This window comes from Astyanax mexicanus, chromosome 14 (genome assembly GCF_023375975.1).
Source record: "Astyanax mexicanus isolate ESR-SI-001 chromosome 14, AstMex3_surface, whole genome shotgun sequence".
Lineage (NCBI taxonomy): Eukaryota > Metazoa > Chordata > Actinopteri > Characiformes > Acestrorhamphidae > Astyanax > Astyanax mexicanus.
Genome location: NC_064421.1, coordinates 26,308,935 through 26,330,263, shown reverse-complemented (window position 1 = coordinate 26,330,263; position 21,329 = coordinate 26,308,935). Strand labels below are relative to the sequence as shown.

Sequence of the window (21,329 nt, the reverse complement as noted above, 5' to 3'; positions counted from 1 at the left end):
CTTTCTCTCAATTTCAATCAGTGGAGCATAACATTGGTGTTATTTTTGTGCTAATTCATTGTGACAATGCAGAATAATCCTTTTACACACTGAATTGTTGAATATCCAGAAAAATAAAAAAACAAATTCCAATAAATTCAAATCAAATCGTTTTTATTATTATTATCCTCAATCTTAAATGACCTGATCACATCAGGACCAGGGATTGGGAGAGGTCAGGAAGGGGGTGGGGTGATGTGTTCCAAACCGCACTGAATGTCAAGCACAGTACTTTTTAGGAAGCCTAAAGGGGATTTACAGCATTTGATTAACGTACCCATCGTACCCATGTGCTCTTCCGTACTATTTGTAATTACTGTACCACCGATACATAGCCTTAATCCCATCAGATGCTCATAAACCGCAGAGTTACTGGGCCATGGTCAGAACTGTGCGCTGAGCTCAATGTATATTTACATTAAATAAAATTAAATTAGGTTATAAAAATAGAGACGCCCAAACTTGGTAGGCAGAGCTTTGGTTGAGAGGCAGCATTGCTATGAGAAAAGGATTCTAGCTAATTAAGACAAAATGAATGAGTGATGTAAACACCGCTTCCTGCAGGGATGCCCTTGCACACTGATCACTGATCAGTGGAGCAGTGGTACTTGATCTTCACCTCAGGTCAGTTTGTAAAGAGCAACTTCTGTTGATACCGTAAACATCAGCCAGGGCTTCCAGAGTTTGAGGAAATTCATCTTACTCTTTTGTTGAGATCTAAAAAAGGCCTGGCCATGATAAAAGTAAGAGTGAGAGAAACGGAGTGAAAAGTGAAGGCCTCAGGATTTCTCTGAAGCGAGAGCACAGTCGAAGGACGCAGACAGCACTTTACAGATGGCCTGGGCTTGCTCCTGTAATGAAAATAATAAATATTTTAGATTTAGATAGGTAATACTGTAATTCCATTACTGCAGTCCATACCATTACATTTGTGGTAAGATATGAGCATATATTATAATACATTAGTCTTTTTGATATTGCCTATTTGATAGTCCCAATGAGTGTTGTCGCAAATCATCTAGCATGCCACCTCAGGTTCCAGGAGAACATTAAAAAAATGCAGGTCTTTCTAAGTCTGTCTAAACTAAGGTCAGTGTTCAATTTAAATCGAGCTGTCAATGCTCAGAAACTATCAAACCTGACAGAACTGGAGATGTTTTGTAAAGATGAATGGCCCAAAATACCTTCAACCAGAAGCCAGACTCTCATTAAAAAATATAGGAATTGTTTAGAGGCTGTTCTTTCTGCAAAAGGAGGATCTATTCTAATATTGAGGTAATTTTTCTGTTGGGGTGCCCAAATTTATGCACCTGCCTAATTTTGTTTAAAGAATTATTGCACATTTCTGTAAATCCTATAAACTTCATTATACTTCTCCAATATCACTGTGTTAACTGCTGTATGATATACAGCTCTGGAAAATAATTGTGACAGAATACAGTTTCTGTTTTACTATTTATAGGTTTATGGTTGAGTAAAATGAACATTGTTGTTTCATTCTATAAACTACGGATAACATTTCTCCCAACTTCCAAATACAAATATTGTCATTTAGAGCATTTATTTGCAGAAAAATGAGAAATGGCTGAAATAACAAAAATGATGCAGAGCCTTCAGACCTCAAATAATGCAAAGAAAACAAAGTTCATATTCATTAAGTTTTCATTTAAGTTCAGAAATCAATATTTGGTGCAATAATAGTGGTTGGAATAATGGTTTGTAATCACAGTTTTCATGCATCTTGGCATGTTCTCCTCCACCAGTCTTACACACTGCTTTTGGATGACTTTATGCCACTCCTGGTGTAAAAAATTCAAGCAGTTCAGCTTGGTTTGATGGCTTGTGATCATCCATCTTCCTCTTGATTATATTCCAGAGGTTTTCAATTTGGAAATGTGGAAATCATTAGGCTGTAGGCAAGAAGCATCTTAATAAATCTTAATAAATTTTGATTTCCAGTGCCTAACACACCTACTTAATGAAAGGCTTACACACATCATTGGCTGGGTTGAAACGCAACAGATTAAGGCGCTTAGGACCCGGATGAACTAAATCGTCTACATTCTTACCGCACTGCCGCACTGGTAGACCCAGATGCTGCACTCCTGCTGTTTGGTGTCAGTGGTGCTGAGTGCCAGGAGGTTCTTCCCAGCACCCAGACCATCATCGTAGCACAGCATGCGTACAATCAGGTAGAGCGCGTGGCGGTGCAAGACGTCCTGGTGGGGAGAAAAGCAGTAACATGGGGCTTTCAGTTCATTATTATTAAACAAAAGTCTATTCAAAAACACTCACATTAGAATGACTGTAAGTGTATAGTACTCTTCTGTACAAGTGAGCATGTAAACACATAATCCAGTTTGTGTCAGTCATGGCAGCCTGACCTAAACACAACCTCTTACTAACCTTCAAAACCATAATATATACAAACTGTGTATACAAACTGACCTGAAAACACAAAATACACAAAATAGTTTTTAACATATTTACTGACTGAGAAATATCTTAATTTCACTTTATAGCAGTCAATCCATATACAGTGCCCTCCATAATTATTGGCACCCCTGGTTAAGATGTGTTCTTTAGCTTCTCATAAATTGAGTTTTGTTCAAAATAATATAGGACCACGATGGAAAAAAAGAGTAAAATACAACCTTTAACTCAAGTGAATTTATTCAGTAGGAAAAAAATCCCACATTAAGAAATAATTATTTAACATCAAATCATGTGTGCCACAATTATTAGCACCCCTGATGTTAATACTTTGTACAACCCCCTTTTGCCAACAAAACAGCACCTAATCTTCTCCTGTAATGTTTCACAAGATGGGAGAATACAGAAAGAGGGATCTTTGACCATTCCTCTTTGCACATTCTCTCTAAATCATCCAACGACCTGGGTCCTCTCCTCTGCACTCTCCTCTTCAGCTCACCCCACAGGTTTTCAATGGGGTTGAGGTCTGGGGACTGAGATGGCCATGGGAGGAGCTTGATTCTGTGTGCGGTGAACCATTTCTGTGTAGATTTGGCCACATGTTTAGGGTCATTATCTTGCTGAAAGACCCAGTGACGACCCCTCTTCAGCTTTCGGGCAGAAGCCACCGGATTTTGTTTTAAAATGTCCTGGTATTTTAGAGCATTCATGATGCCATGCACCCTAACAAGGTTCCCAGGGCCTTTAGAAGAGAAACAGGCCCACAGCATCACTGATCCCCCGCCGTATTTCACAGTGGGCATGAGGTGCTTTTCTGCATACTCAGCTCTTGTGTTACGCCAGACCCACTTAGAGCATTTGTTGCCAAAAAGCTCTATCTTTGTTTCATCTGACCAAAGCACACGGTCCCAGTTGAAGTCATAGTACCGCTTAGCAAACTCCAAACGTTTGCGTTTATGATTGTGAGTGAGAAATGGTTTCTTCTGTGCATGCCTCCCAAACAGCTTGTTGGCATGTAGATAGCGCCTGATGGTTGTTTTGGAGACTTTGTGACCCCAAGAAGCTACCATTTGTTGCAATTCTGAACAGTGAGCTTTGGAGAACTTTTTATTTCTCTTATCATCCTCCTCACTGTGCGTGGTGGCAAAATAAACTTGCGTCCTCGTCCAGGCTTGTTTACCACTGTTCCAGTTGTTTTAAACTTCTTAATAATTCCTCTGACAGTAGATATGGACAGGTGTAGGCGAGTAGCGATTTTCTTGTAGCCATTGCCTGACTTGTGAAGGTCAACACACATCTGCCTCACTTGAATGGTATGTTCCTTTGTCTTTCCCATGTTGAAGATAAATGGCCTCTGTGTCACGTCATATTTATACCCCAGGGAAGCAGGAAGTTGTGAATTACTAATTAAATGTTCCTACATACTCTGATCAACTTCGTAAACTACTGTAGAAGTGACAGAAATACTTTTATTAAATTTATTTCCTAAGAATTGTTAGGGGTGCCAATAATTGTGGAACAGGTGATTTTATGAAGAATAATTATTTCTTAGTCAGGGATTTTATTTCCCCCTTAAAATTTACTTGAGTTAAAGGTTGGACTTTACTCTTTTTCCCATCGTGGTCCTATATTATTTTGAACAAAACTCAATTTATGAGAAGCTAAAGAACACATCTTAACCAGGGGTGCCAATAATTATGGAGGGCACTGTAACTTAGGTAATGGGTACGTACACACTTATCTGTAAATATTTCCTGCAATTGTTTTTTAAATTTCCAATCAAAAGAATAATTAGTTTTCTTATAATATGATATGAGTTGCTCATTGTTTAAAATAGCTGTGACATCAGTTAAATAAGTTATTGCCCTTTTATTCACAAGATTGTATTTATAATAAACATCAAATCATTTGCAGCAAATACTACCCAGTTAATCAAATTAATTTGAAGTTAATCGAGTTCATTTGAATTAGATGAAGCAGGTATGGGGTCCCTGCGTTTTAAAAGGATTTAAAACTACTATGTTACAGTGTTGAGCACTGTACATTCAGTGGTGAAATGTATAATTATAATTAAATTAAATTAACGTCTTTTATCACTATTAATATCTGGGACTGCCCTGGAGGGTTAAATATAAATACATTTTATTTAAATAAATACAATAAAGTGTTAATATGTGTTTAAGCAGTAGCTGTTAGACATGAAATGTTATTGGAGGGCATTTTGAGGGGCACTAAACTGAAAAGTTGCCATTTTTTTGTACAGGAACCCATTATTTATTATTGAATGTGTTATAATAACACTCACACATTGGTCCAAAGATGCCACTTTGACTCCATACTTGGACACTCCCAAGATCATCTCCTCTTCTCCAGGCATAAAAGGTAGCTTTCCGTCTTGCTTTGTAAAGAAATCAACAGATGTTTCAGATATTATAAATAGCTAGGAAGTCATTTTTGTGTCAAGTATTAAAAAGGTGAAGGGGATTTACATTAAGAAGCAGGCCTGTCATAATAACACTGTTGACTCACAGTACAAGATATAGACATGACTGCGATCATTTTTGCTGACATCAATATTGCAATACTGTCCTTCCTGTTTTTCTAAGCAAGGAGAGCCAATTAATGTTTAATGTTAATTAATGAGTCAGTATGTCCAATTTTAATTTGGTCTAAACATTCTTAGTAATAAATTCATTGCTATTTAAAAGTGTGCAGTGGTATGAAAATGGTAGTAAAATTACATTATTTATTGATCATTTATCACAATTAGAGCTGTGTTTGCTGTGCAGACAGTTTCTACACTATGCTTAAGCTGTTTTTATCCATGCACATCATAGGTACTGCAGGATCAGTTAATCAACTTAAAAGATCAGTTTGTCAAAACCTTTAGTATCACCATTACCTGTGCTGTATCAATATAGCTGATTAGGTCCAGAGGCTCCTGGAGAGTCTTGCTCATCTCAAACTCCAGCTTCTCAATTGCTCCCACATATTTCACCCTAAACTCAGCACACGTTTCAGACGCACTATTACCTGCCGGTTAAGTGTGAATAAAATTAGTTTTTTATTGTTCTAGTATTCAAATGACTGAATGATGTGAAATGCTCAGAAGAAATTGAAAGTGAACCTGAGCTCTTGGTGGAGTCCGTATCGAGGCTGGCTACAGTGCTGGACCTGGACAGACCTCCCAGACTGGAATCCACAGACTAGACAAGAAGAGGACAAAGAATAACCCATTCATTTACATTCATTTACAACCGTACACATTAACGTCTGTAGTTAAAAAATGAAGAAAATAAAGAGATATGCCTAGAAATATCATATCTTAATATGTTTAAAAGAAACAGAAGTTTGTGACATAATTCAAAGCTGTTACGGCCCCCCAAAAAAGGTCCTGGACCTACCAGACACCCTGTTTTTAAAAATGAATATGTGTGGCTTTGCAGGACTGGTAGCAGAAGCACACCGATTAGACTATTTATTATATTATTTCCCCCCTCCTAACTCAGCAACACCACTAATTTCTATTTTTAAAAAATGTTGCTTTAAATAGTAAATTAGGGTAACAGTTCGTTTTCCGACTGTGTATATATTTACTTTGGATGTATGAACTCTTTTCGTCAAAGTGGACCAATGAAGGCTGGGCTGACTGCTTCATGAGTTTAGTTGAGTTGTGAGCAGTTCTGTGAGAAAATGGTGTTAAATTTCGGACCGCTGGGTCTTCCCGGAGAGATACTCTTTCTCTCGTGTCATTCCTGTGCTGCGGAGTTAGACTAAATTTGATGAATTACTATGTTGTAGTATGGACGAGGTGTCTGTCTGCGACATTTTAAATAAGTTGAATGAAATTGGGACTTTTATGTACAACCCCTGGCAAAAAGTATGGAATCACCAGTCTTGGATGAGCACTCCTTCAGACATTTCATTCTGTAAAACAAACTCTGATCAAAAACATGATACAATAATAAGGTCATTCCAAAGTGCAACTTGTTGGCTTTCAGGAACACTCAAAGAAATGAAGAACAAACATTGTGGAAGTCAGTGAATGTTACTTTTATTGACCAACCACAGGGGAAAAAAATATGGAATCACTCAATTCTGAGGAAAAAAGCATGGAATCACTCAAATTGAAGGTAGAAAATAAGGACACACCCAGTCAATTTCCTTTCCCTAAATGGACACCTGCCTCAGATTAGATCTGCTCGTTAGTCTGCAGTTAAAAACACCTGCAGTCATGACACCTTGGAGGGCTGCTGGACGAATTAGAGTGGCAAGAACCATGGCTCCAACAAGAGAAATGTCTCTTGAAACAAAAGAGAGGATTGTGAAACTTCTTGAAGAAGGTAACTCTTCACGCATGGTTGCTAAAGATGTGGGCTGTTCACAGTCAGCTGTATCCAAGATATGGACCAAATACAAACAGCATGGAATGGTTGTTAAAGCCAAGCGTACTGGTAGACCGAGAAAGACATCAAAGCGTCAAGACAAGCAACTTAAGGCCATTTGTCTTGAAAACCGAAAAAGTACAACTAAACAGATGAAGCATAAATGGGAAGAAGCTGGAGCCAATGTATGTGACCGAACGGTAAGAAATCGCCTAAAGGAAATGGGATTTCAATACAGGAAAGCTAAAAGAAAACCATCATTGACACCTAAACATAAAAGAACAAGACTGCAGTGGGCTAAGGAGAGGCAATCATGGACTGTGGATGACTGGATGAAAGTTATCTTCAGTGATGAGTCAAGAATCTGCATTGGACAAGGTGATGATGCTGGAACTTTTGTTTGGTGCCGTTCCAGTGAGATTTATGAAGAGGCCTGCCTGAAGAAAACAACCAAATTTCCACAGTCCTTGATGATATGGGGCTGCATGTCAGGCAAAGGCACTGGGGAGATGACTGTGGTTAATTCTTCTATCAATGCACAAGTTTACATTGACATTTTGGACAGTTTTCTCATCCCTTCAATTGAACAGATGTTTGGAGATAATGAAATAATTTTCCAAGATGACAATGCATCGTGCCATAGGGCAAAAACAGTGAAGGCATTCCTTGGAGAAAGACACATTCAGTCGATGTCATGGCCTGCAAATAGTCCAGATCTCAACCCAATTGAAAACCTGTGGTGGAAATTGAAAAAAATGGTCCACAAGAAGGCTCCGACCTGCAAAGCTGATCTGGCAACTGCTATCAAAGAGAGTTGGCACCAAATTGATGCAGAATACTGTTTGTCACTCATCAAGTCCATGCCTCAGAGACTGAAAGCCAAAGGTGGTGCAACTAAATACTAGTGATGTATTTTGAATCATCTTTTGTTTATCTGCTTTTCATGATTCCATACTTTTTTCCTCAGAATTGAGTGATTCCATATTTTTTTCCCTGTGGTTGGTCAATAAAAGTAACATTCACTGACTTCCACAATGTTTTTTCTTCATTTCTTTGAGTGTTCCTGAAAGCCAACAAGTTGCACTTTGGAATGACCTTATTGTTGTATCATGTTTTTGATCAGAGTTTGTTTTACAGAATGAAATGCCTGAAGGAGTGCTCATCCAAGACTGGTGATTCCATACTTTTTGCCAGGGGTTGTATATACACAAGGGTGGGTAACAGTATTAGGGCACTTTAAGAAGAAATTGAGGAACATGTTGAGGGTTAGTAAGTAGGAACTGAGCAATGTGTTTGCTAGCTTAAGCAAATGTATGATTAGAATGCCACTGCTGAGGGAAATTTATGAGGAAAATAGCACTGTTGCAATAGCTACACATTTGACTAGAACAGCAAAGCCAAAGCAAATGTGTGCTTAACATAAAAATATAAAAGTTAAATACAGTATAATACTTAAATCGCAAACTGCTGAGTAGAATAAAATGCTGTTTTCAAAAAGTGCCCCTATGGATGAATGTGAAAAGGCTTCCATCACAACCCTAAAGCATCATTCACCACAGCTGAGAACAGTCATTCTAAAGCTCTTACCTTGCTCTTGGTGCTAATCTCACTGCTTTGGGAGCTGCTGCTGCTGTGGCGCTTCTTGACCTTGCGAAACATTCTTCACCATGACGCCAGCACTCCAGGCCTCCAGCTTTCCAGCAGATGGCAGGACCTATAAACGGTTGAATGAACCATTGTGAAAGAAGACTCTTACACATGATCTGAATCATCAGGTAAACAGATCACATTTCTGTCTGACGTGGTAAAAGAATAGGCAGTGCTGCTTTACACACACTCTTCCAGGTCTTTACCTGACCTAAAAACACAATTAGGAGATTATTAGATAGTTAAAGAGAATAAATAGAATTAAACTATTACCTCAATAAAGCCCTAACAAAAAGGACTTAGTCTAATATAATCAGTGTTACTACAAAACACTAAATCCTAAATCAATTACACAAAGCAGAACAGAAAATGTCTACCATCTACGCCATCGTTACCTTCATTTGCAGTTGTGTTGTGAACAATAAAAGCTGGACTGCTATAGACTGGACCAATATATAAAAAAAATAGTAGAATGTCTGGTAGCAAAAGTTGCCAAACAGTTACCATAAAATTACAGAAAGTTACTGTACCTAATTTAACAATGAAACAGCCTTTCCTTATATATGTTCTTGCAATTAAAAAAAAAAAATTGTAAATCACATTAGAAGTCTGTTATCTGAAGGTTGATGTCATTTAAATAAGTGTAATTATGTTAATTGATATAATTGTTCAAGCAAAAATGTAAAATTAAATGCCTTTTAAAGTGCAATTATTCAATAAGTGGCTTTATTCTTTAAATTAACAGATAAAAACAAATGTTTAGGAGACTCACTTTATTGTATTTTAACACTTTAAATGAGGTGGCCCAATAACTTTAGGAGCCACACTATCAATGTGTGCTTTAATCACCATGTACTGTTGCATTAATCAAACAAATGTTGTGATAGACTGCATGATCTTTTCTAAAAGCTCTTTATTAACTGAATTAGTGCTTACTTTCAACAATGTGAAGAGTGAAACTACATAGCCACGCAATCTAAAACCCAGCCAGGTGGACAAAACTGCTATGAAACTACATCACGGTAATCTCTAAACTAAACATTTAATTAACATCCACTTACCATAGAAGCTTGCTAAACTTGGTTAGTAGTTTTTCCCATAGACATCTTATGGTTTTTCCAACAAAAACATTATTGGTCGTTGACGGTCACGAGTTTTTACTATGCGTAATGTCACCAAAGCGCCGAGTTTACGCTAGTTACTGTGAGCTGTGCGGTGGAATTAGTAGCAACTTACTTTTATAGTTAACGTTTGGATTTGGATTTTAAAGCAATAAAACGGGAGAAACAAAAGTAAAGTACAAAAGTGTTCTCACTTTACCTGTTTCTCCCGTTTTATTGCTTTAGCGCCTCCTGACGAGCTGAGAGAGGATACTCTACTCGGATTAATTATCATCTGTTAACAGCTATCTGAAATGCGATTTCTGCTGCATGCAGATTATTCAGCTACAGCATGAATGTTTACACCTGTAAATAATTCTGAAGCTAGGCTTTAAATCCCACAGAGTTTTATTTCATACGTGCGGGGGGTTTCCATTTCAGCTAAGCTAAACTCAATAACACAGCCCGAATGTCCTAACAGTAAAGGTAAACTGCTGCTGCTGCAATAAAGTAAAAGTAAAAAAAAGCTTGTGCTTATCGCTGCAGATTTCACTGTTTTAAAAATATCTGGAGAAGTGTGGACGGACGGGTGTTTGGAAATTAGTATTATTATTAATATTTGGAGAGCATTTATTCGCACAAAGCTCTGCACGTATTTTTTCTAACGCTTTAATGATGATTGATTTTAAGAACAGGTTTTAGACCAAACATCTTTTTAAAACTCTGGTAAAACAGTGTCTCGGGCAGCCTCAGATAGCGTATTCACTTTTATTTTTGTGTAATAACTTTCTGTGAGGGAGTTTTAGAGGTTTAGAAACGTGTGCTTAGAACAGCAGACTTCACTTATATTACATTAGCCTCCCATTAAAACAAAGACTTTACTCATACCTTACACATTTAAGAGAGGAGATTAACCTGTTTCTACTCTCCTAAAAGAGAGAGAGAGAGAGAGAGAGAGAGAGAGAGAGAGTGAGTGAGTGAGCGACAGAGAGAAAGTGTGTGTGAGCCTGAGTAATTAAAAAAACGTGTGGATATGATGGTAGTTTTAGCATTAGCTGCTACTTTACAAGATGGGAATTCAGCCAAAGCCACATTAGCGTACACTTATAAGAAAGTCAGAAAACAATAGTTTAGCAATAATTACTAAACTTAAGAACCTCGCAGTTAACAAATTATAAAAACATTACAGCTTTACCTACTTAGATCTACTTGGTATGAATTTGTCAATTTACAAATCCACGCCCACCACAACAGTACCCCAGTGCTGGTTAATAGTTTCTGAAGTTTGTAAAGTTACTGTGTTTTTAGAGGATGTTAGTTTTGGGGAGGAGCAGTAAGAGTTAACTTATCGAGCTCCTGAACTCTTGAACTTTAGTGTAAAACCTGACGATAATAAACCGCAGCCTCGGGATGGAGACGTGTCGACACCCTTCTGAACACAAAACTAAAACTTTTATTAACTTCGTGCCTTTACCTATCTCTCTCTCGGTCTCTTTTTCTAACACTCTCTCATTCTCTCTCTCTTTCTCTCTCTCCTTCATGAAACCCACTGTCCCTCTACCCCGTTAATATAAACTCCGGTGAAGTAAGTTAACGGAAAGCCGTTGCTATGATAAACACATGGCCCCACCCACGGCCCCGTAACCCCACCGCCAGCTCCACTGATCCAGAAAGCTCCGCTCCTGGAGCCGGTTTTCAGCGCGCAGACGAACCGCGGGCTCGGTAAGGCGCCGCAGTGTGGCCGTACCTCCGGGCTGGGCGCGGTGTGTCTCTCTCTGTCGCGGACTGAGGGGCAGCAGGGTCGCGGCAGCAGCAGCGGAGACTCCGGGTTGTGTGTTTTGGCCGAGGCTCGCGGTGACACTTCACTTCCTCTACAGCTCCACCCTGCAGCGCTTAAAGGAGCCGCGCGCCCTTTAACTCCTACTTTTACTATTGACTAAACTGTTATCTTACTGTTTTCAGATACTCACTCATTATAGTGAATTACTGAAAGTTGTTACTTTGAGATACTAAGTTGTTATTTTGAGATACTAATATGTTACTTTGAGATACTAAGTCATTACGTTGAGATACTTAGTTGTTATTTTGAGATACTAAGTTGTTATTTTGAGATACTAAGTTGTTATTTTGAGATACTAATGTAACACCAGGCTCGATATCAGTAAGTTGTCAACACCACAAACGAGCAATGAGGCAGATCAACAAATGATAGGTTTATTAACACAAATACACATGAGACAAACGGGAGGATTAGAGGAGTAGCTGCTCACTTACAGGGGTAATACTGCAACCAAAACACCGCAAAACATGCAAATTAACTACCGAATACACTACAAAGCCACACAATATATTATGAAAGAAAAGGTTGGAAATGCTTACAAAATCAAGACTAAACCACTACAAACCCTGAAATAAACCTGCAGTAAACAACTAAACTCCCCACCCCAGCCAGCAGCCCACATGGTACAAGCTTAAACCCAACCAATTGAAAATAGAATTAACCCCATGTATTATCTTTATTAATTAATAAACTATTTCTATAAAAACATACACCCAACCCACATTACCCCAAATCCACACTACTACCTACACCCGGCCACTGGCTAGGGTAATTGGTGGCGTACAGTAGTGATGGGCAGATGAAGCCTCATTGGGTGTATGGCACATTTCCCAAACTGTATCGACACTGTGTTGAAACTGTGTTGCTGTATCACATAATGGCGACATCTGCTGGACTAAAAAAGTCATTGCAAGCAACTTCAATAAAGACTGGAAAAAGACTGAAGGTTCAATCACACATTTTTATTAAGAAACATCAGCTGCTTTAATAAATTTGGACCGAGGCGATTGCGCCGTTTACAAACAATTTCTCCTGTTTTGGAGAAAACTCTTTCACAGGGCACTGATGACGATGGTGTGCATAGATATTTTATTGCAAGTTTGTATAAGGTAGGGTAATTTAGTCTCTGTGTTTTCCAGTACTGCAAGGGATCTTGTGATCTTGGTGTGTTCACCTCGGAGAGGTATCTTTGTACCTCGATAATGGCATCCGTGGTGACATTTGAGTTGGCCTTGCTCTCCTTGACTTCCATGTCCAAGTGCTGCCACAGGTTGTCATCTTAGGGAAAAATAAAATGCATATATGTTACTAATTCATTGCAATCACATGGAGTGATTTGTAATTACATTAAAATACAAATAAACACAAGTGACAATCATGACATACCTGAACTGGGAGCATAGAGAGTTGAAGGACCAGCTTGGGCATCTTCCATTTGTGTCGGTACAGCACTTTTCATTTCTGCCACACACTCAGATTTGAGTCTTTTCACTGCATCATTGGCTTTTGACACACTTAAGAATGCCATCGTCTTGAACCGAGGGTCCAGCAGTGTTGGTATTGTCATTACACTTAATGACTCCAGGTTGCACAGTGTTTCTAGCAGTCTTCTTTTAAGGTTTTCCACAAGATTGATAGCGATTTCCGTGGTCACGTTTGATGCATTGCGTAGAAGTGAGTGGTGCAACATTTTAAGCATTGGGATTACTTTTGATCCAGATACTCTTTTTTCCTCAGACAGCTCCACTGTCGCTTGATTAAATGGAGCAAGCACACCGAGTGTCTCCTCTATGATTTTGTAATCATCTGTAGTTAGCGGGGGTAGATCACTTTTTAAAGAGGCCAGAGATACCAGCACCGACTCCTTCTGTTCCACAATGCGTTCCAGCATCAAATAAGTGCTGTTCCATCTAGTTGACACCTCATTAATTAATTTCTTCACTGGTCCTCCCATCTGTAGCTGGACTCGTGTCAGCTTCTCTTTGGCTGTAGTACTGGTTCTAAAGTATGTTACGATCTGCCTTGTTTTATGTCGGATATCAGTGAATGTCTCAATTTGGTCACATGATTTTCGAACTGTTAAATTTAATGAATGTGCAATGCAAATTGTGTGTCTGATTTGGAGCTTTCTGACACATGCAATCATGTTTGCAGCCGCATCTGTGACCAGACATGTCACTTTCTCTGCTATGGCCCACTCCTCCATTAAGTTTTTTGTTACTTGGGCCATATTTTCAGCAGTGTGCTGTTGAGGAAAGTGTTGCACTCCCAGCATTGATGTACACAGTGTATGGTCCTCACTGTCAACGTAATGACAGGTCACAGCCAGGTAAGCCTCCATGTTGATAGATGTCCACATGTCAGCTGTTAGGCTAACTGCAACTGCACTCTGCAGTTCTTTTTTAACTTGCTCCTTTTTCTCCTCATACCTCTGGCTAATCATGGTCTTGATAGCCTAAAATTAATAACACAAGTGGAGTAGATTAATGAGTAAAAGCACATAACATTCATATATTTTGTTAACATGTATAACACTATTCATCAGATTGTTTCACTTACCTTTCTGCTTGGCAGAACATATGAGGGCTCAAGGAGTTGGAGCAGGTCTCGGAACCCCACGTCTTCCACAAGGCTAAGCGGCTGACAGTCTGTAATGATCATATTCACTACAGCCTCATCAATCGCCTGCTTTCTGGAAACACCAGGGTTGATCACAGGAGGGTTAACCGATTCTTCCTTCTCATGCCGGGCACGATAATGCCTCAGCATTGTGGAGGTGGACCGGTTACAGTAAGACAGCTCCTGGGAGCAAATCCTACATTTAACCTACAATAAAGTAAATAAATAAGTAAGTATGTAATTAAAAAATAATAATAATAATAATAATGAACTTTATTTATATAGCACCTTTCATACATGGAAATGTAGCTCAAAGTGCTTCACAATAACATTAAATAAAATGTCAAAATGTAAAAAAGTAATATAAAACAATTAAAAATTAACAATTGAATAAAATAGTAGTAAACAAGACATTTCTATTAAAATAAAATATAGAATAAAATAGATTTAAAAAATGATGAAATAAAAATAAGAACAACAAAATTAATCAAATAAAAAATATTTGCAGAACAGAAGCTAATAGAAAGCTAGGCTTAACAGGAAGGTTTTTAGCTGCCTTTAAAGCTAGTAACACTCGATGCCTGACGAATATTAATTGGTAAAGAGTTAATTTTGGGCCATAAAAACAGAAAGCTGCTTCACCAGTCTTTTTGTGAATTATTCTGGGAATGTTTAATAGAGCAGCTCCTGGTGATCTTAATACACAATTTGGAACATATTCTGTCAGACAGTCAGAAATGTATGTAGGTTTTAACCCATTAAGAGATTTATAAACCCGTAAAATAATTGTTAAAACAATCCTGAAAGACACAGGCAGCCAGTGAAGTGAAGCTAAAACAGGTGTTCTAAAAGAAATTGGAACAAGCCGAAAGACAAATTATAAATTATAAAAGACCAGAATAATCATTTACCTTATTCTCTGTGATTAGATCAAAATGATCCCACACGGGAGAAAACTTCCTTTTCCTTTGTTGATCCATGGTACTTGATAACAAGCCAAAAAACCAATGCAAAGTAAAGAACACAAACTATCTCCATCCAACAAAACCCACAAACGTGTCGACATATTGTCTCCCTTATAAATACAATTTGGCGCATTCACAATCAAACGATACAGGAATTGTATCGGTCACGTGGTTTTCCTTAAAGTGATACGCGCACCAACACGGGGTTTCGTCTTGTTTGCTCGGCGCATGCGCCGAGGTTTCAGTGTCGTCAGACCCATTGCTACCAAACGATACAGGAACTGTATCGGTCACGTGGTTCTCCTTCGTTTGATACGCGCACCGACACGGGGTTTCGCCTTGATTGCTCGGCGCATGCGCCGAGGTTTCAGTGTCATCAAGCCCATCACTAGCGTACAGCGTCCCAGCACAGGTTGGCCACCCTGTCGGAGACAACAAAATCAAATTAAATAATCACACACACACACACACGCAAACGTATCCCAATCACACATTGACTGCACTCACCCCATATATTCCCCAACATCCACCAGACACAACTTCCCAACTAATAGGTCACAAGGGAATTAACCAGGTAAGTAAAACAGTTCCAATACATATACACAATCAATCCCTCACCCACACAACACATCCACTCAACAAACATAAACCTGCACAAACGGGAGACCCAAGAGAGCCGACGCCTCCAACTTCCTGTTTTTCAAGGGGACGCCATCATTGCAAACTGGCACTTCCTGTCACTCAGTGCCACAGCTCCCCTATTGTCCTGGCCCAGTCATTACACCCACCCTAAACACAGTCCATTCTGTTACACTAATATGTTACTTTGAGATACTAAGTTGTTATTTAGAGATACTAAGTCATTACTTTGAGATACTACGTTGTTATATGTACACATCTTAACAACTAAGTATCTCAAAATAACGACTTTTTTTCTCTAAAGGAGATATTTTCTCAAAATATTTATCCCCTTCGGGAATAAAGACCCATGTCAAGATTGTGACTTATTATGTCTAAGTCAAAATAAAATGTGACGGACAATTTTAATAGCTTTTCAACCTTCACTGAATAATTTCCACAATTCAGAGCTTGTTCACAATTTTTACTATAATTTAAAGTTTACTTCTTATTAATAAAGGCTATAAGTATTGCATATTTGTTTAGTGTTTTTATTAGTCTGCTTTTTAGTGAGAAATAGCTAATACTCCATAAAGCTATGCTCTGCAATTTGTGCCTGTTAAAATGATAACTGTATTCTGTCTTTTCAATCAATTTTGTGTTTCTATGAGAAACTACCCTCTTAATGCATTGCTAATTTTTAAATAGCCATTAAACAACTGTCATTGGTTTTTGGTGTTTCTTGATTTTAGGAAGGTGCTGAAATTGTACTATAAAGTATCTACTGGAGTGACTGTGGATATCTGTAGGTCTGTCGCCTCCATACAGCAGGGGGCGTCAGACAGCAGGACTGGAGCTGCTGGTTTGGTGGTGAACTGTGAAGAAGACAGTTTGAAGGAGTTTGTGGTGTTTATATTTCAGAATGTCTAAAATAAAGAGCATTGTTTGGCCGCAGGTCGTTCTGTTCGGGGATTCCATTACACAGGTGGGTGTGGTGTTTTCCACACACATGTCTGCAGTATGTTGTAGTGTGTTTGGGTGTTAAACGGAGCCGCTGTGTGTATGTTTCAGTTCTCCTTTCAGGTGAACGGCTGGGGCTCTGAGATAGCGAACAGACTGGCGAGGTGAGGAGCGGGGGACTGAGCGCGGTCAGCGGGGTCTCACCCCCGGTCTGACAGGGTCTGTTTAACTGTGTTTATTTGTCTGTATTCACTGTAAAAGCTCTGCTTCCTTCAGGAAATGCGACGTGGTGAACAGGGGTCTGTCAGGGTACAACACGCGCTGGGCTAAAATAGTTCTGCCCCGCCTCCTGCCGGCCTGCCCCCCGGCCTGTCCTGTGGCAGCAGTGACCGTCTTCTTCGGAGCCAACGACTGTTCCCTGCAGGGTAAGAGCGAGAGTACATATAGCATGGATTTAAGTGTTTCACTTTTTCCGCATGAAATTGCACACCAAGACCTTAACCGCAGTCACCCCAACTACATTTAGGCCCTTTCAGACCTGGAGTGTTCCTGCTACAAACTGAGCGTTTTTAGAGGCACAATAGAAACAGAGGAGTATGAGACTCACTGGCAAGATGGCGGAACAAGCGATCAAAGAAACACAAAAGTTTGAGTTTTTCCTGTGTTAAAAATTGGACATTTTCTTCATAACAGCAATTCACCTTAGTAGCTAACTAGCTAACTTTCCCTTTCCACCTTAAATAGTGCAGCCAATAGCAGCAGGGTTGCCAGGTCCAACAAAAATATACAGCGCAAAGTCAGTCAAAAACTCGCCCTTTAACAGCACACTAGCAAAAAATATGTCTGTCATACCTTTGAAGCAAATGTCAAAACAACTATGAGTGTACCACTTTATCCTAAAGTCATTAATAATATATTAGAGTTGTATTAGTTCTTTTATAACAGTTTTATATCCCAATCAACAAGCATAAAAAATTGACTTACTTACTCATTTCTGTTCTTGCCCCTCCTGAACACTCTTCTCTCCTCTTTAACATTTATTTTCTTTGCCTTGTGATTTCTGTTTAAATTGTGATCTCTCTCTCTCTCTCTCTCTCTCTCTCTCTCTCTCTCTCTCTCTCTCTCCCTCTCCCCCTCCCTCCCTCCCCCCCCCTCCTTTAATGCTGTCTTTTATGTCGTTATGTTCTCCTGGTTCAATTTGTACACATTTGCTGTGTTGACGTAACATTCAAGGCAACACATACACTTGTTTTTTTGGCGGCCGCTGTCCTTTCTAAAAGTAGTCTAAAACACGCTCCCCATCTTGGAGTAATTAAGGAATGGACAATGATAATTAATTTCTGCACCACCTGCTCCCTTTCTAAAGTCATACCATACCCTTAAGTTCACTAGTTAACCAGCAGATAGTTATGTTGCTCGACTTTAGTGATCCACTGCTATATATCTATATATATTGACTGTGTGTGGGCCTGCTGCCACGGTTTAAAACAAATGCTTTCGGAAACAAGATCTCTAAATGCCTTTGTTTTGAATGATCTATCAACCTAATGTTCTCTTCTCCCACAGATAAGAACCCCCAGCAGCACATACCCTGTGAGGAGTACACTGAGAACCTGAAAGACATGGTTAAATACCTGGCCTCAGCCGGAGTGTCTAATGACAAAGTTATCTTCATTACCCCTCCACCACTTCATGAGCCATCATGGGAGAAAGAGTGCATCCTGAAAGGTCTGTTTCTGTCTATGATGTGGGCATGTGTGAATGTTAAGCTTTGTTTATTCTATAATATTGTTTTTCTTTACCTTTTCAGGTTCCTCTCTGAACCGCCTGAACTCTGTGACTGGTCAGTACGCTCAGGCTTGTGTCCAGACTGCAGGTCAGTGTGGGGTGGACGTGCTTGATCTGTGGTCTCTCATGCAGAAGGATGGACAGGTGCCTGACATGCTTATTGATAAATTAGACACCACACAGTATGAACACAGGAGATACACTGACATGCCTAAAGTCATTGGAAAGCATTATATAAATTAAACATGCCTTAGTGGGCAGCTTGTGAATGAGGCTGAACATGGCCAGCAGTCATTCCTCCAAAAAAGTTTTGAGATACCTTAAATTATTTCGGTGTTTTCTTATTTAAAAATGTTATGAATTCTAGATTAACACTAAATTCGTTTATGCTATACTATTTATATTTTTAATGTAGGCATATCTTATTTTTAGATGACAGCTTTGACATCAACTTTAATTTTCTCAGTCAGCTTTATGAGGTAGAGTCACCTGGAATGGCTTTCAGTTAACAGCTGTGCTGAACTTGTCAAGAGTCACTGGTAATTACACAAAAATTCTTGCCTCTTAATGTGTTTAAGTGCATCAGTTGTAAAGTTGTGAAGAGGTAGATTTACAGGTATACAGTGAACAGTCCTGTTTAAGTAATGTTCTAATCCATATTATGGCAAGAACTAAAAAAAATGTCTAAGAAATAAAAGTCAGTCATTTTGAAAATTGAAAGTATCCTTGAATGCAGTCTTAATAATATAACAAAAATGTTATGATAAAACTGGTTCTCATCAGGACAGCCTCAGGGATGGAAGACCAATAATTTCCTCTTTGGCACAGGATAAGTTCATCAGAGTTACCAGCCTCAGAAACCACAAGATAACAGCACCCAGATAAGAGATTCACTAATGTGGAATGTCAAATATGTCAGTAAACCCAGCTGTTGTATTTGTCTGTTTTTTTTTTAATAGCAAAACATGCTTCTTCTTGCCAGATGAAAAAAAAAAATTACCAAACATCAAATAGGAGTCATAATTTCCTTAGGAATGTTGCAGCAGCATGATGTGGGCAGTGTATACACCCACGTTCATCATGTCACATGCACACACATACACATTAAATATGTACTAGACACACTGTCATAGTGGATCTATAACCATATTCAGTCGTGCAACAAAAAAGGCTTACAGTCCAGAAGCTAATAATTAATTTTACATTCCATAAGCTAATAATTCATTTTACAGTCCAGAAGCTAATAATTAATTTTACATTCCATAAGCTAATAATTAATTTTACAGTCCAGAAGCTAATAATTAATTTTACATTCCAGAAGCTAATAATTAATTTTACAGTCCAGAAGCTAATAATTAATTTTACATTCCAGAAGCTAATAATTAATTTTACAGTCCAGAAGCTAATAATTAATTTTACATTCCAGAAGCTAATAATTAATTTTACATTCATGAAGCTAATAATTAATTTTACATTCCTGAAGCTAATAATTAATTTTACATTCCTGAAGCTAATAATTAATTTTACAGTCCAGAAGCTAATAATTAATTTTACATTCCAGAAGCTAATAATTAATTTTACATTCCAGAAGCTAATAATTAATTTTACATTCCAGAAGCTAATAATTAATTTTACATTCATGAAGCTAATAATTAATTTTACATTCCTGAAGCTAATAATTAATTTTACATTCCTGAAGCTAATAATTAATTTTAAGCTAATAATTCATTTTACAGTTCAGAAGCTAACGAATAATTTCCTCGTTTGTCAGTCTTTGACATTGACTAAACAAATTACACAAATTCAAAATAAAAAAATAGACTGTTGCAAAATTAACAAATTAAATACTTTACACTAAAACTACACTGTTACATAATGCTTCTAACTGTTCAATTCTATGTAGGTCTCTGTATCTGGATCGGCAAGTACAAAAATATTCATACTCTGTTGGGGAAAAAAACTATATCGATGCATCTCAAGACAAAAGCTTCTGTGAGCCTACACCCAGAAATGCAAACCAGCAACTATGACCTTAAATTTTTATGCTTTTCAATTTTTCTGCTTCCAACACATTTTCAAGAACTGACTGTTCACTTACTGCATAATATGTATATTTATTTGGTATCTAACCATGGATGGAATAATGTTATAAATTTTGCCTGTGAGTGGTGTTAATGATATGGCTGTGTATCTGTCAAGAGTTGATTCTGATGCAATACGAAGACCATTAATGTTTTTAACCTGAAGTTACTGTTAGATGTGACAGAAGTTGGAAATATCATGGATCATCTCTTTGAGCACCATCTGCTTGTCTTCCCTCAGGATTTCACAGTCTACCTCTCTGATGGATTGCACCTCTCCGAGAAAGGCAACCAGTTTGTGGCCGAGCACCTGTGGAAATTGCTGGAGAGCAGAGTGGCTGACCTTCCCTTCATCTTGCCTTATTGGGCAGATGTGGACGCAAAAAACCCAGAGAACAGTCTCCTGTGTGATTAGACTCAGCAGGCCTGATATTCCACAGAAGATCTGAACTACTGTAAACCACTGCACACTGACGTTTGGTTACATTTGACTTGTTTCAGTCTGGGAAGGGTGTTTTTATCATGTGCACACAGGCCCTTTCTCATTTCATGGAACTTCTTGGGAAAACCTGTCTGACAGCACAAGTAAGGAGCTGCTACAAAATATATTTGAGTCCCATAGGAACTACGGACGTAAGGTTCTGAGACCTCATCCACAGGTATCTGCCTTTTTTAAAAACATATGGACTCCTCGCCACACAGCTTTGTGGATTTTTTTTTTGTGAACGTTGATGTCGCAGTGCACGCCTGACTCTCACATACCTCCTTACCTTGTATATACAGGTTCATCTTAATAAATTTTAATATTAAACGCAAAAAGTGAAACTCATTTATGTAGATTAATTACACACAGT

At 38.5% G+C, this 21,329-nt stretch overlaps 3 protein-coding genes across 5 annotated transcripts; 1 reads left to right on the top strand and 2 right to left on the bottom strand.

The window, feature by feature from the left end:
• Positions 1-136: 136 nt before the first annotated feature.
• On the bottom strand, positions 137-11,606 carry itgb1bp1 (integrin beta 1 binding protein 1). Of its 3 annotated transcripts, XM_049463366.1 has the most exons (8): positions 11,352-11,606; positions 8,445-8,571; positions 5,600-5,678; positions 5,375-5,505; positions 4,778-4,870; positions 2,109-2,258; positions 776-890; positions 137-704 (listed from the first exon to the last, which is right to left on the bottom strand). In XM_049463366.1, the coding sequence occupies exons 2-7, from the start codon at positions 8,514-8,516 to the stop codon at positions 819-821; spliced, it is 597 nt and encodes a 198-aa protein (XP_049319323.1). In that variant the 5' UTR covers positions 8,517-8,571; positions 11,352-11,606; the 3' UTR covers positions 137-704; positions 776-818. The 3 variants fall into 3 exon arrangements, with proteins under 3 accessions (XP_049319323.1, XP_049319322.1, XP_007252266.3); XM_049463365.1 differs by having other exon boundaries at positions 137-890; positions 11,352-11,602; XM_007252204.4 differs by lacking the exon at positions 11,352-11,606 and adding an exon at positions 9,566-9,805 and having other exon boundaries at positions 137-890.
• Positions 11,607-12,227: 621 nt separating this feature from the next.
• Positions 12,228-14,294, bottom strand: LOC125780965 (E3 SUMO-protein ligase ZBED1-like). Its single transcript, XM_049463363.1, has 3 exons — positions 14,004-14,294; positions 12,831-13,899; positions 12,228-12,722 (listed from the first exon to the last, which is right to left on the bottom strand). Exons 1-3 carry the CDS (start codon positions 14,211-14,213, stop codon positions 12,397-12,399), a joined length of 1,605 nt encoding a protein of 534 aa, XP_049319320.1. The 5' UTR covers positions 14,214-14,294; the 3' UTR covers positions 12,228-12,396.
• Positions 14,295-16,469: 2,175 nt separating this feature from the next.
• Positions 16,470-21,294, top strand: iah1 (isoamyl acetate hydrolyzing esterase 1 (putative)). The gene is made up of 6 exons (XM_007252202.4): positions 16,470-16,631; positions 16,718-16,770; positions 16,883-17,031; positions 18,173-18,334; positions 18,417-18,538; positions 20,717-21,294. The coding sequence occupies exons 1-6, from the start codon at positions 16,569-16,571 to the stop codon at positions 20,888-20,890; spliced, it is 723 nt and encodes a 240-aa protein (XP_007252264.2). The 5' UTR covers positions 16,470-16,568; the 3' UTR covers positions 20,891-21,294.
• The last annotated feature ends 35 nt before the right edge of the window (positions 21,295-21,329 follow it).